A 14,170-nucleotide genomic window follows, 5' to 3' on the forward strand; every position below is an offset into this window, starting at 1 on the left:
GTGAGTAAAGTGAATAATTAATTGAATTGTTTTTAATATAATAATTGTAATGCAAAATTGTCATTCTCATTAAATTATAAGCAAATGAGGTGTGTAAAATGAATAAAAAATTGAATTTTTGTTTATATATAGGATTTCTGGTCAAAATTGTCAAGACTTACTACTTCATTATTCTAGATTGTTTTAGTAATAATATTTTTAAAAATTACTTGGATAATTTTAATTGGAAAGATTTTAAAATCATTCTACTCTAATTTTACATTGTAGTTTATCGGATAGTAATAATATATTTTCATTTTCTTATGTAAAATTATTTTTAAAAAAATTAAATTCAAACACTTCTATTCAATTATAGTCAAATTTTGAAAAGTAGATGAGTAAAAGGCTTCTAACTAATCTGATGTATGAGCAGGGATAAAGAACATGAATTTGAATTTTTTATAAATACAAAATGCTGGAAAAGAAATGATGGTAATTTTTTTTTTAGCCAGCTAAATATATTTAATATTAATTTTAGTTCAATAATTATACTTATTTTTTTTTAAATCTTGCAGCTGACAAAATTAATGACGTCAGTAAAATAATGAATTACCATGAACAACATACATGTAATATTTAAAATGATGTAAAGAAAAACAACTACAACTAACATCATGCAAATATATAAAAAAATTATCTTCAAATTCATGCAGCCCCTATAAAAATAAAAAAAATTGTTCACTTTCTCAATGTTTCTACCCAAGCACGCTTGTCCTCATCACTCATCAGAAGAAACATTTGACGCCTCACCTTCAACACAAACTGATCTTGCGCTGCAAAGAATAAATCCCACGGTAGTCCCTCCATTTTAGACAGCGCAGCCATGCAGTCTTCAATATTATCGTTGGAAATATTTGCCAGCTTCCGAGTTTTGGCTTCACTGCAAGCGGTTATGGCATCAATGCATTTATCAATTCGCTTCAACCGATCACTTTGCCCCCCTTTTCGCCGCACGCCTCTTGTTGCTGTTGGAATTTTCTCGGGCCCGGATGAGAGTGGATTACCAGTATCCATTGCAGGATAGCTTACATCAACTTCATCATTGTCATTGTTGGAGACAGGAGGCATGGCAGAGGAACGGGCATTGTTGCCGGTGGCCACAGAAGATGAGAACATCTCAGTACATAAATTGAAATGAGGAAGACCCTTCTTTTTCAAGCCAGACTCTCTCGGATTAACCTGCATAATCAATCACACTTAATTGACGTATGTCAAGAAATGATGAATATATGTATCAAAATAACAGGAGAAATGTAATACAATTACCGCGATCCATTCAGCCCAACGATCCTCAGAGGCAGTCACGGTGCATGTTGTTGGGTCCCAACCAAAACCAGTCCGTTTGTACACCAAATCGTAAAACTTATGCCAAAGCATTCGAAGCCTGTTAGCCTTACCTTTAAGCTGCGCAACTGTGTATTGTGTTTTATTACGTTGGGACAATTCAATCCCGATCTCACTCCAAATTTGCTCATAAATGTTGATGAGAGAAGGTGTCTTTTCTTGTAATGCTCATACATTAATTCAATGAGTAGAGACACCTGTGGCATATCCCACCAAGCATCGTCAGCCCGTGACTTTGGCTCCGAAGACGTATTACATGCCTCCTTCGCCTTTCGACTCATCTATCATGTTAAAGTCACAACGTATGTTAAAATATCTAAAGTATTAATCATAACTCATAACTTCAGATTTGTAAGTATAAACAATATCTGAGAACTATTTGTAATTTACCCTAATTATTCATTATTATAAATATTTTTAATTATTTTATTTATTATTGGTAGTAAGTACACGATCTAATTATTATTGTTATTATTTCATTAGCATATAACATATCTTTAATTTGTTTATCCTTAATGAGTTAATTTTGATGTTTACTATTTGTTGAGACGAGAATGATTCTATAAAACTGTGGAATTGTTATTCAAACACATCAAGTTAAGAGACAAATGATAATCGTGACATTAGGTTGAGCTACAATTTTTTTTAGAACAATTACACCGTTGTTTTTAAAAATTCAATCTGATTACACATAAACTTCATATAATTTGAGAATATATATTACGCCTAGTCTGGCGCGACAATTACATGATTGATTATCAAATAATTGATTATGAAAGAACTGATTCAGAACAATTGATTTTAGCAAAAGTGATGAAGGTATTTGGATTCAAATTTTATATTGATTATAAAACTGTAAATTATAAGCTAAATTCCAAAACTAACATCCTTCTTATGTCAAGAATTCCACCAAGTATTGAATTAAAACATAAAGTTAGTGAAGTATTTTACACATAAACTTCATATAATTTGAGAATATATATTACGCCTAGTCTGGCGCGACAATTACATGATTGATTATCAAATAATTGATTATGAAAGAACTGATTCAGAACAATTGATTTTAGCAAAAGTGATGAAGGTATTTGGATTCAAATTTTATATTGATTATAAAACTGTAAATTATAAGCTAAATTCCAAAACTAACATCCTTCTTATGTCAAGAATTCCACCAAGTATTGAATTAAAACATAAAGTTAGTGAAGTATTAAAAATCAATGAAGTGAATGATTTTCATGAAAATAAAGTTATAGTTAAGATGAGCTTCATTAAGTGATGAGCAGGTCGAAAATGTCTATTTCAGAGAACAATTAAACTGTTATCTAAATGTGATTTTGGTATAACTTAATTCAAAAAATAATCACGACAAAAGGGGCGAAATGGTATAACAAATTGCATTTATTTACAAAAAAAAATAAAAATTACAAGTCCGCTTAATCGCAGGGCCAAACAGGCACCAATCTGCTACATCAAGTTTGGGCTTCAGCTTCTTCACTACTTGCAGTGAAGAAGAATTCCTATCAACTTCTTCACTACTTCAGAGTCATATTTGTGTTTCCTACACTGAAGAAAATAAGAGAAACAGACGGACCTCGGTACAGAGCTCACCTTAGTTCGAGTGCCGCGCTTTCTCTTCCCGCAAATGACTTCGTTGTTCGAACCACACAACTCGACGGTCGTAAAAAAAGGATGGATCAGTGGGTGAGTTTCAGGGGAAGAGGAAAGAGGAGGAGAGCTGGTTTTGTTTGAGAATTCCATTGAAAGGAATGGTTGAGAGAGAAAAACAATTTTAATTGATGGAAAAGAAGCAAATAGTGGCTGACAAGAAAAGACAACTATGACAAGCCTATTTGACCTATTAAATTTGAAATTGAGAATTGAATTGGGAATGCATTCTCACTAAAAAATGCACAAAACAAACAAATTCCCACATTTTCAAACAGTGAAAAGTGGGAAAAATCCCATTGAAAACACAACCAAACCAGCCCTTAGCTTCTTGATGAAACACAAACTCACATTAGAAAAAAAAAATAATTGTTGGTTACAATTTTAATAACTATGAACTAAAAACAGTAATAGATAATTTTTATTCACCACGGTTAAACAAAAACATAGATTCTTTAACAAGAAAAAGTTATTTTCCATGGTAAAAATAAAAAGTCATGGAAAATATTTTAGCCACCTTTTAGACACTATGACAAACCACCATTAAATGACTATGATTAATGACTATTTATTTTTAATCATGGTAATTAGCTATGATTAAATGTTGCATTTTTTGTAGTGTCAACACATCAAGGGAAAGACCTTCTAGCATCAATGTCAATAAGTAATGAACAAGCAGTTAAATAAACTTGAATTTTTGGGATTTGAATAAACGGGGAGTTAAATGTAAATATTGTGTTGATCAACTTATTCGAAATGTTTACTACCACATAGGCAAGATAGTTCACATCATACCGACTTGTACTTAATGATGTTTCCTTGGACAATTACAAAGTTCGCATCAAACCATCCAGTGCTTACTAGAACACAAGTTAATTAATCACTGTTTCACATCTATCAAAGTGTGGATCATACGAGTCAGCTTACTTTGCAGCTTCTGAAGATCGATACCAGGATAATCAACAACCTACCAGAAACAATACAACGTAACTTATTAAATTAACGAATCCATGCAACTAAATTAATCAATTCACACAATGAATTAATCTAACTATACCTCGGATTGGATTACATAACATAACCTCCCGTCAAAATTTGTCCAGTTACAGCAGACGACGACAAGCCCTTGTTCAAGCATCATTTGCAGGATTCTTGATAGTGGAAGAATAAGCCCCTCTGCCAAGACATCACCACTGATCTGAACTTCAACTCCCACTGAACATGTCTGAACTGTTACAACAATGTTAGGCAAAATCTTGCTAGAGCTTCCAGCCTTTTCAGATTGTACTAATTCATGATTTCCGAGTGATTGTTTTATCCTATCCCTTTTACGTCCCAGTCCCCTGACATTATTCTGCAGATACCTTATATACTTTGCAGCCTCATGAATTTGATCCGACGTCGAGCGCTTGCCCTTGAAAATTAAATCATAGGAATATAAGAATTAATGCAAGAACTTCTATAACTTCACCATGTTAAGGATAATACTAGGAAAGGAGTGAATTAAACCTTAACTTAGTAAGATTATACTGGTACAAAATAACGTTACATCATCAGAAAACCCTAGAAATTATATGTAAGAAGAAAATGAGGAAACCTAAGAAAGAATGCAAGAATTGACATCAATTCGACCTAATTAATTGAAAGGGTAAATTAAAACTAAATTAACTATATGTACACAAAATAACTAATGTTTAAAAAAAAAACCCTCATAATTAAGAAATTAAACAGTTTTCCTTCTTTATCACCTTGAGATAATCAGGAGGAAGGACTGAACGAAGAGAAGCATAAAGGGTGGACATCTCTTGCCTCCTTTGCCTCTCGATTTCCCTGTGCGTTATTTTCTTCTGCAGATCCTGATCTCCAACCCTACCTTCAAATTCTTTCGGCAATTTGTCTAAATTACTTACATGATCTCCCAAATAAAAATCATTCCCTGAGCCGACATCCCAAATCGTGGATCCTGGATAAGTGATGGAGAACTTGGTGTTTCCAATGGAAAATTCGTCATCTTGTTGTAATTGCAAAAAGAAAGACGATTCCATTTTCCGACCAAATTCCTTACTTTTGATAAACTAATTAGTTCAATATGTTGAATATCATTAGCAAGAGGAATAAATGAATTAGTGTTGGTGTTATTTGAGATCTTGAGTGGGTATTTAATTAAATGGAGAAGGATTCTTGAAATCTCTTGATATAATTAAGAAAGTGATCCAGTATTTATGATATGGCCCTGTTGATTTGGCGACTGGGCTCGTGTGTTTAAAGAAATGGGGTTCCCGACAGGATTTCAAACTTTGGTGGACCAGCTTCTTTACCAATAGTTTAGATTAGGATATAAAACTTGTAATGATTTCAGACAGCCTGGCCCGGATCCTTCACTGAGGCAGCAGGTTTTCACACGGCTGGTCGGAGTAATGATTGATCCTAATTACTGTATTGATCTCGGAATTTAACCACTCTTAGCAAATTTCACTATAAGAAATAGCTATTTAATTTCACTATCAAAAACTTAATGTTAAAGTTACCGTCCAACTAATTAATAAATAATATTTTCGTTATTAATTTATATTATTTAATATATATATATCATAAATAATTCGTTGTTAATTTCGTTAGCAAGTAAATTCTTATAAGAATAATGTGATTTAGCAACGAAAATTTACTTATTAATTATCTCAAAATTAATTTTTTTCGTTACTATCAAGCTATTTTCTTATAATGTTTGTTTTGACAATTTGCAACAATTATATCAGTAATTTTATTAATAATTGATTTTATTTAGTTATAAAAAATTAAAATAGTCACTATATATATAAATCTAGTGATCGTGACACGCCATTCATGCATGCATATAATAAATATTTTTTTATATTTTAAAATATATTATAAATAAAAAATGAACTATCATATTCTAAATAAAAACAAAAAAGTGAGATAAAAACTAATTTAGGGATACTTTCACTATAAAAAAAACTTGATGTCATAGTGTCAAAAAATCATCATTTGTTGATAATAAAAGCATTTTATTTTTTCAATATTGGTATCATGCTGCTCCTTTCTCCTAGCAAGAGGGCACGTAATAAAATTAAATTAATTGTATTTTTGATCCCACACTCTGACATTTTACAAAAATAATTCTATGCTTCTTGAAATGAACATTTTTTTTCTCATATCTAAAATATTTGTTATATTTTTTATTCCATAATAAAAATTTGGATGGAGTTGCCCTGTACAAAGTATGTGGACATTAAGTGGTTCGAATTAACTAAGCAGGGTTTGAAGAAAAAAATATCATGTGCAATGCACATACTATTGATAAATTTTAAGATATGAAACTTAATAATAATAATAATTAATAATACTAATACTAATAATAACAACAACAACGATGATAATAATAATAATAATAATAACAACACGACGACCACAAATCTAAAATTGTAAAGAAAATTTCTATATACCTAAAAGAAGAAAACATATAATGTTTATATTTATTTAAGTTTAAATTGTTAATTAGGAGTTAATTAATTCTTGATAATTGATGTTTCTACAACAATAATATACGTAATTAATGAATTACTAAAAATTATGTATATAATAATCCTAATTAATCCATATATCTTCTTAGTGGGGGACACACACACATATATATATATATACACATATATATATGCTACCGTAGTGTTTTCTTAATTAGCATATGAGATGGTTTGTCACTAGATTCTAGGGGGCGGAGATGATGCATGCTCCCTCTTTTCAATAATTCAGTTCTTATCTCTAGTCCTTCTTGGCCCATAGGCCATATATAACCAGATCACACACGCGCATACAAATAAATATATTTAGGGAAAATTGCATTTCTCATCCCATAATTTAGACTAATACATTTTCAATCCATCAGCTACTCAATTTTCAAAAGGAGCCCTGTAATTGAAACAATCTCATTTTTACTTCTCCTACCAACTTCCTTTAGTTACGTGGTCCTTATTTTTTTAAGAACAAAGAAAAATGACTACGTGCATTGCATGTTATTTTTCCCTTCAATTTCCTAATGTGGGAATTTTGTATAGCTATGAGACTATTTTCAAAAAAATCATAAATAATGAGACTAAAAATGCATAAAACTAAACTTATGAGATGAATAATGCAATTTCCACTATATATGTATGTACATTTTATCTATATGGATATATATATATATATGGTCCTAGTGGAATTTCATATATATATATATATATATGAAATATGGTCCTAGACATGTCCTAATGCAGCAGTAGCTAATTAAAGCTGAGAGAAAATGAGATGGATCATTAAAGAGAGTATCTGTTCTAGAGATTTTAAAGATATGTAGCACTTGTTGGAAGCCTGCATCATAATCTTTTCTGTCCAGTATCCATGAGCTGGTAATGCAGCTAAGCTACAGATATGCTGCTATTCAGATTCAAACGGATTTTTTTATTCCAAATTCTGATTTTTTTTTTATTTTCTTTATCTATACACATTATATATGGAATTCATATAATTTATTTTATTAAAAAAATTGTATTTATAGTGACCATATATTAAATAAAATAAAAAATATCACTACCCAAACTAAATTCATCACTTTGAAAAACTTAAAAATAGGATTAAATGTATTTCTAGTCTCATAATTTGAGTTATTTGGCGTTTTCGTCCTTTAACTTTTTAGAATTGCTCCTATAGTTTGTTTATTTTCGTAATTTTAGTCCTACTTTCGTCATAATTCATCATTCTCGCCAGAAAAATGCACGTGCCTTTCACGTGACATTTAAAATTTGGGGCTTTTGTTCATATTGACACATTTATGCATGCAACATTCCTGTAACTTTCTAGTGTAGTTGTTTCTATATCCTTTTAGTTTTCAAGATTTTTCAGTCTTTTTTCCATTGAAATTCGCGTTTCTCGCCAGTGGAGGTGAACTCCAACGAACAAAAAGTTTGAAATTTTAAAAATTAAAAAGATGCAAGAAAGATGTTATTAGAGAAAGTTAAAGTACAAAAACGCCAAATAATTTAAATTGCGGGCCAAAAATACATTTAATCTTAAATATATATATATATATATATAATATTGAATTAAATTATAATTAGAAAATTATATGCATATCAATCATGCATTGATATGTCATATCTCAGCATATTATCAAGATTTGGTAGAAAAATATTTCATTGTTTTATATATATTAGATTTGGTTGTGGTGCTGATAATATCATTCTAACGTTATTTAACTTCATGACTAAATATATATATATATATATATATATATGGAAGAAAGCCCGCTACAAATAGAAGTGATTGACAAATAATCTTGACTTGGATGCTTTGGCTTTATTCATACTTACTTCTATTGGATTAAGATACACCATAAGCCTACTGTGCAACCGCATGATGAAAACAAAATATAAAAAGTGTATTTGCTTGTGAAATATTTTTGATATTATTTCATAATATGGATTTTATTTTTTATTTTTGATTGAGTATGTGATTAATTGTTTGTGAGAAAATTTTCATATTTATATCTCAACTATATTTTACTATTATATATATATATATATATATATTACTATTAGAAGTTATAAGATAAAAAATAATAATCTTATAACACATTGAACCAAAAATAAAAAGAAATTAAATTACGGGATAAAAAATACTACTCTCCTATTTGTGCACCAGGTGTAACTGGTACTGATCAACCAAATACATTTCATATCATTTTTCATATTGGGGTGAAATGAAATTACAAATAATCATAGCGAATTAAAGCAAAAACTGTCCGCTTTCTCAATTTTTTATATTTTTATGCCGTTTTCATCCTTCTCGGTTATTTTTGAGTAAAAATGAAAATATATTTAAATAAAAGGGCTATAAATGTTGATTTTCAGAATTTAAATTGCTTTTAATGTGAAGTGATAATTAATAAGTTTCATTAATTTTTTATGTTTTCTCAATCAAATTATGTTGGCATAAAAGAATATTATTCAATTTTATCGGTTTCACTAGAAAAAAAGTTACTATTAGCTATAATTTTAATAGTTATAGACTAAAAAATCGTATAAAATTTATTGACCACATTTAAATAAAAATATTGTAAAAAAATATAGATTTTTCATTAAAAAAAAGTTATTTATCTTGGCTAAGAGTCATGGAAAAATTATTTCTCATGACTTTTAGCCATCGACAAATATTTTAGCCACTCTCATAGATACCACGATCAACAACCGTTGCATGGCCGTGGTCAATGATTATTTGTTATAATTTTTTAAATTTTAACCATGACAATTAGTCATAATTAAATATTATATTTTTTCTAGTGCTGGATTAAATTATTTCTAAACCAATTATGATTATAGATGAAAACTGTAAACAAAAAAAATGGTACATTTTGCATAATGAAGTATTAATTGCTTCAATCATTCACCAAATTATCAAATCATTGAATATTGACAAAAATGTACATACATCATTTACTATAAGATACAACATTTACTATTATCATATTTAAGGAGAATTTTTATGGTGATCGTCAATCTCCTATTATCTTTTTAATCATCAAACAAAGACGACATTACAATTATAACATTTATATATGTACCTGAACGAAAATTCAAAACTCTAAACACATCTTAATTGCCAGAATTATTGATGACAATTATTCATTCTGAGTCAGCCAGAGGACTTTCATGCAACGTTGACCACGTTAGCCAGTCTTTGTTGAAGCTCAGGCAAGTTAATGTATATCAGATCATTGACCTGTAAATGACGATCAAATGAAGCTTAATTATGAACAATTATCTCTAAATTAATAACCTTAGTGTATATATATATATATATATCACTACAAGAAATTATGCCAATAAATTTATTGGTAATTAGCAACGAATTTTGCAAGTGATTAAAATTTTAAATGTTTGTGATTTCAAAATTAATTTTAGTAACGCAATATTTTCTTATTACAATTAGAAAGAAATTTTAATGTTGTAAAACTTCTTAGCGGGCCTTGGCAAAAATTTAAAAAATTTTCCCACAAAATTTTAGTAATAATTATTTTCAATAATAAAATTTTGAACAAAATCAGCGACGAGGTAATTATCAAGTAAATGTTTTTTTTTTCATTATTTTACTAGAAATTTGTATTATTCCTAATGATATTATTTCTTCTAGTGTTTCGAAAAGGAGGGACAATTCATTACAGACTCCCATAATTAATTACCTCGGTTTGGATTCTGTGCAGAAATCTGTCATTGGCTTTGGTAGAAATACAGCTGACAATATTGAGTCCTGTGTTGAGCAGTTCCATGAGCACCCTGGAGAGAGGAAACCCTTGTTGCTCTTTGCTGGCGCAGCTGATTAAGATCTCCACTGCGCCGCCATTAGGGCAACAACTCACCGTTACGCAATTTGGTAATCTAACACTAATTTCTGAGCCAGTTCTTTTGGACAACCTCTTCATAAGCTTATCTCTCCGCATACGCAGCTCTTTCGTGTTCTTTTCCATGTGTTTTATGTAGTTCACGGCCTCTTGCATGTGATCAGAGATCGAGCGTTTACCCTACACAACAATGAGTATGATTAACGTTAAGTGAGCTTCAGTTTCAGTAGCATCAAATAGCAGCAGCAGACATCAGCAGCCCATGGAAGAAGCTGATGCAGAAACAGAGCGTGCTCACACCTTTTATTTAAATGTTTTACCAATAGTCGTGTTTTTTCACTTCCATTAGTGAAGTAGCGTTTTGTTTTTGTTATGAAGTTAGATTAGTTGGCATCCCAGCTGGCGTAGTTAGTTAGCAACAGTTTTGAATGAAAGATTTCTTCATTCACACCATATCTTCCTCTGTAAAAACTAAAACTTCACAGAATTCGTTCCTCAACGTCTTGTTTGAGCAATCAAATCATCAGAGGTACCAGGAACAAACTTCCGACAGTCAAATCAGACTTCGTAAAAGCAGCAAAAGATGTTGAATAATGTAATGAATTGTCAATCCAACGTAAGGTACTCGATCATATTGTCTTGGTCTATGCTCTTCAGACACCACTTCGATGATTTTCAACCATGAGTTTTTGTTTGTTTGTTTAGGGACAATCATATCATATGTTGACTTAAATATTCGTAAACCCCATCAATAATCAAGTTCAGAAATTTCATAAATTTTGGAGCAATTAAGGAAAATTGTCAGTAGTTGTTTCAGATACCTTGATGTACTCAAGAGGAAGAAGGGATCGAAGGGAAGCGTATAGACTGGCCATTTGTTGCCTTCTCTGCCTCTCAATATCTCTGTGCACAATCTTTCTCAGCTTGCAATCATTAGGTTCCTGGAAACCTGATTTTGCCCTTGTTTGTCTCTTTTTGGTACTTCTTGCGACGAGGTTACTACTGCTGTCCAAGAAAGCACGATCTACACTCAAATCCTGTCCAAGAGCTGATGGCCCCTGGAACTGATTACCGCTGTGTTGTAGAGGAAACATGTTTGAAACTATTCGAGATTTATGTTCCTAGATTTCTCCGATACCAATGTAGTAGTTTATACATATGTATGAAGATCAAGAAGATATGAGCATATATAGTGAAACTAAAGGCATTGAGATCATGGAGAAACTGGCCCTCTAGAGCAAGATTTGCTGGCAAAATCTTATCACCAATTAGAGATTCAAGAAATGACCCTACTTTACATTATATTATTGGGCTGGTTGTGGATCAACTGTCTTTGTGTACAAATAGAAATGACGATGGATTGTGTTTGCCCGGATATGAGATCCGTTCCTTTCAACTTTTAGTAAAATTTGGAATTCATTTGACCCCAATTTCTAACCCAACCCGCCCTGCAGATCATAGTGGGAACGAAAACCTACTCCATACATTCGCCCTGCCCCGCCCTACCCTCCAAACCAACGGGTTTGACTAGCAAAGCTCTCTTTTTTTTTTTGTTTTTTGTATTTTATCAAAATCTATATAATACTTATTTTATCAATTTTTAATCGAATTAGTTAATAGTTATCAATGTCCAATGAGCTATTATCATACTAAGAATACGTTTACTTTATAAAAACACGCCTTAAATTATTTGGAGCAGTTTGGGGTAGATCTTGGACAAAATCCATGACCTACATCCGATGATTTAAACTTAAACTCGGTCTACTAGAAGAACAATAGTGAAGCGGGGGCCCCAATGGACCCTCTCCAAATTATCATCTTCATGCACAAATGCAATAAAAAATTTGAGCGAATTCGGACTTCACGATCAATGGGTTCTGAAATACATAGGTTTAAATGTATTTTTTTTCTCAATAATTTAAATTATTTAGCATTTTTATCTTTTAACTTTTTAAAATAATATTTTAATTTTTGTGATTTTAGTTCTTTCTTGTCGGAGTTCACAAAATTTGTCAAAAAACTGTATGTGTCTCTCATATGACATGTTTAAATTGGGCCTTTCATTCCTATTGGTCCATCTTTGTCAATATTTTTGTTCTTTAACTCTTTAGAATAATATTTTGATTTTATATATTTTTTTATTTCGCAATTTTAATTTTTCTTACATCGGAGTTCAACTCTATCGACGAAAATACTAGATTATAAAAGGATTATAATCTTAAAACTTTGAGAAGATAAATAATCAAAATACTAGTTTAGAAAATTAGAGAATAAGACCATTAAATAACATAAATTGCACGACTAAAAATACATTTAATTTGAAATATATGTATATGTATCCCATCATATCAAGTGAGACTCGCAGTCGTAGGACCAACAGACCGTCAGACATGACCTCAAATATTGCAACCGCCGCCGGCCCATCAACTTTCATTTTCAACTAATATATTTGTCTCTTTCATTTTGTTTTAATTTCTTTGATACCGACAATAATCATCGTTACTTCATTAAATTAGGATACAATAAGTCCACGTACGGTTGTGGAAGCAGGTGTAATTTGTCTGAATCTGATTTACATGATTTAATCAATGTTTCGTGATAGGTTTTGCGACTTACTAAGAGCTACGTGCGTGGAATTCCGAAAAAGGGGTTTACTGTTGAAAAGATCTAATATTTGTCTGATATATATAGACGATACAGGCAAAAGGTTCCATTGTCGGGAACCCCAATTTGGATTATTTTGCACATGTGAACATACTTGTTTTCGTAATTGATGTAATAAAGTTACTTTCAGGTTAGAATTCACGTGTAGTTTGAAAATCAGGATAGACAACAGTCTTTATTAATAGGAAATTTGCATAATTTGTATGTATCTATCTTCCGTCAAATTTTTGCGCCAAATCCAATTTAATTGTTTGAATTAGCATTTCCCAAAAAAAGTACACTTTTTGTTTGATAAGATAAGGACTGATTAGGCATAATTCAATAGATGAAATTGAAGTCTTATGACTCTAAAATTATGGATTCGAACTCCACCAATATGTGGTATGTTGTTCTACTTTGATAATAGGTGTTGGTCTAATTTAATAGTAGATGGTGATTAAATATAGTTATTTTATGGGCAAAATTGTGTTTTGGTATCATAAAAAAAGGTCAATTTTGTTTTTAGTACCACAAATTTTGCAAGTTCGAATTTTGGTACCATTAAATCAAAAAATAAGTATTTTTGGTACCAACTTAACGGCAAAGCCCATGTGCACCTTAACGGCCGTCAACCCCATAATTTTGGCGGGAAAAGTCATGTGAATCTGAAAAAAAGAAGGAAAATTTGGTCTTCCAACATTTCATAGTATTTTGATACCATTAAACCTAAAAATAAGTCTTTTTGGTCCCATAAAGTCATGTGAGGCTCAAAATAAGTATTACAACACATTTCAAAAGAAAATATAGAATCCATAAATATGTAGCAAAATATATTGATTATAAATACACGACTTGAGCTAATTGAAACCTGGTTTGATAAAATTTGAGAAAATTCACTTGACAAAATATATGCATTGCGATGCACAATTTCACAATTTTCGCTAATTGAAACCTACCAAAAAAGACTTGAACCTATATATTTAGTATATGGCTTTGACAATTTTAAATAAAGTGATAAAGGTATTTATTAACATATATAAAAATATATCAGATAAAATTTTGTTGAACAAATAGGTGTAAAAATTT

At 30.7% G+C, this 14,170-nt stretch overlaps 3 protein-coding genes across 3 annotated transcripts; all 3 read right to left on the reverse strand.

Annotated features, from left to right (window-relative positions):
• LOC105160718 lies at nt 718-1,664 on the reverse strand. Its single transcript, XM_011078198.1, has 3 exons — nt 1,581-1,664; nt 1,306-1,443; nt 718-1,218 (listed from the first exon to the last, which is right to left on the reverse strand). The coding sequence occupies exons 1-3, from the start codon at nt 1,662-1,664 to the stop codon at nt 718-720; spliced, it is 723 nt and encodes a 240-aa protein (XP_011076500.1).
• On the reverse strand, nt 3,769-5,275 carry LOC105160719 (transcription factor bHLH118). Its single transcript, XM_011078199.2, has 3 exons — nt 4,797-5,275; nt 4,106-4,462; nt 3,769-4,015 (listed from the first exon to the last, which is right to left on the reverse strand). Exons 1-3 carry the CDS (start codon nt 5,091-5,093, stop codon nt 3,929-3,931), a joined length of 741 nt encoding a protein of 246 aa, XP_011076501.1. The 5' UTR covers nt 5,094-5,275; the 3' UTR covers nt 3,769-3,928.
• Nucleotides 9,596-11,787, reverse strand: LOC105160720 (transcription factor bHLH120-like). The gene is made up of 3 exons (XM_011078200.2): nt 11,263-11,787; nt 10,283-10,621; nt 9,596-9,822 (listed from the first exon to the last, which is right to left on the reverse strand). The coding sequence occupies exons 1-3, from the start codon at nt 11,533-11,535 to the stop codon at nt 9,751-9,753; spliced, it is 684 nt and encodes a 227-aa protein (XP_011076502.2). The 5' UTR covers nt 11,536-11,787; the 3' UTR covers nt 9,596-9,750.

This window comes from Sesamum indicum, linkage group LG4 (assembly GCF_000512975.1).
Source record: "Sesamum indicum cultivar Zhongzhi No. 13 linkage group LG4, S_indicum_v1.0, whole genome shotgun sequence".
NCBI lineage: Eukaryota > Viridiplantae > Streptophyta > Magnoliopsida > Lamiales > Pedaliaceae > Sesamum > Sesamum indicum.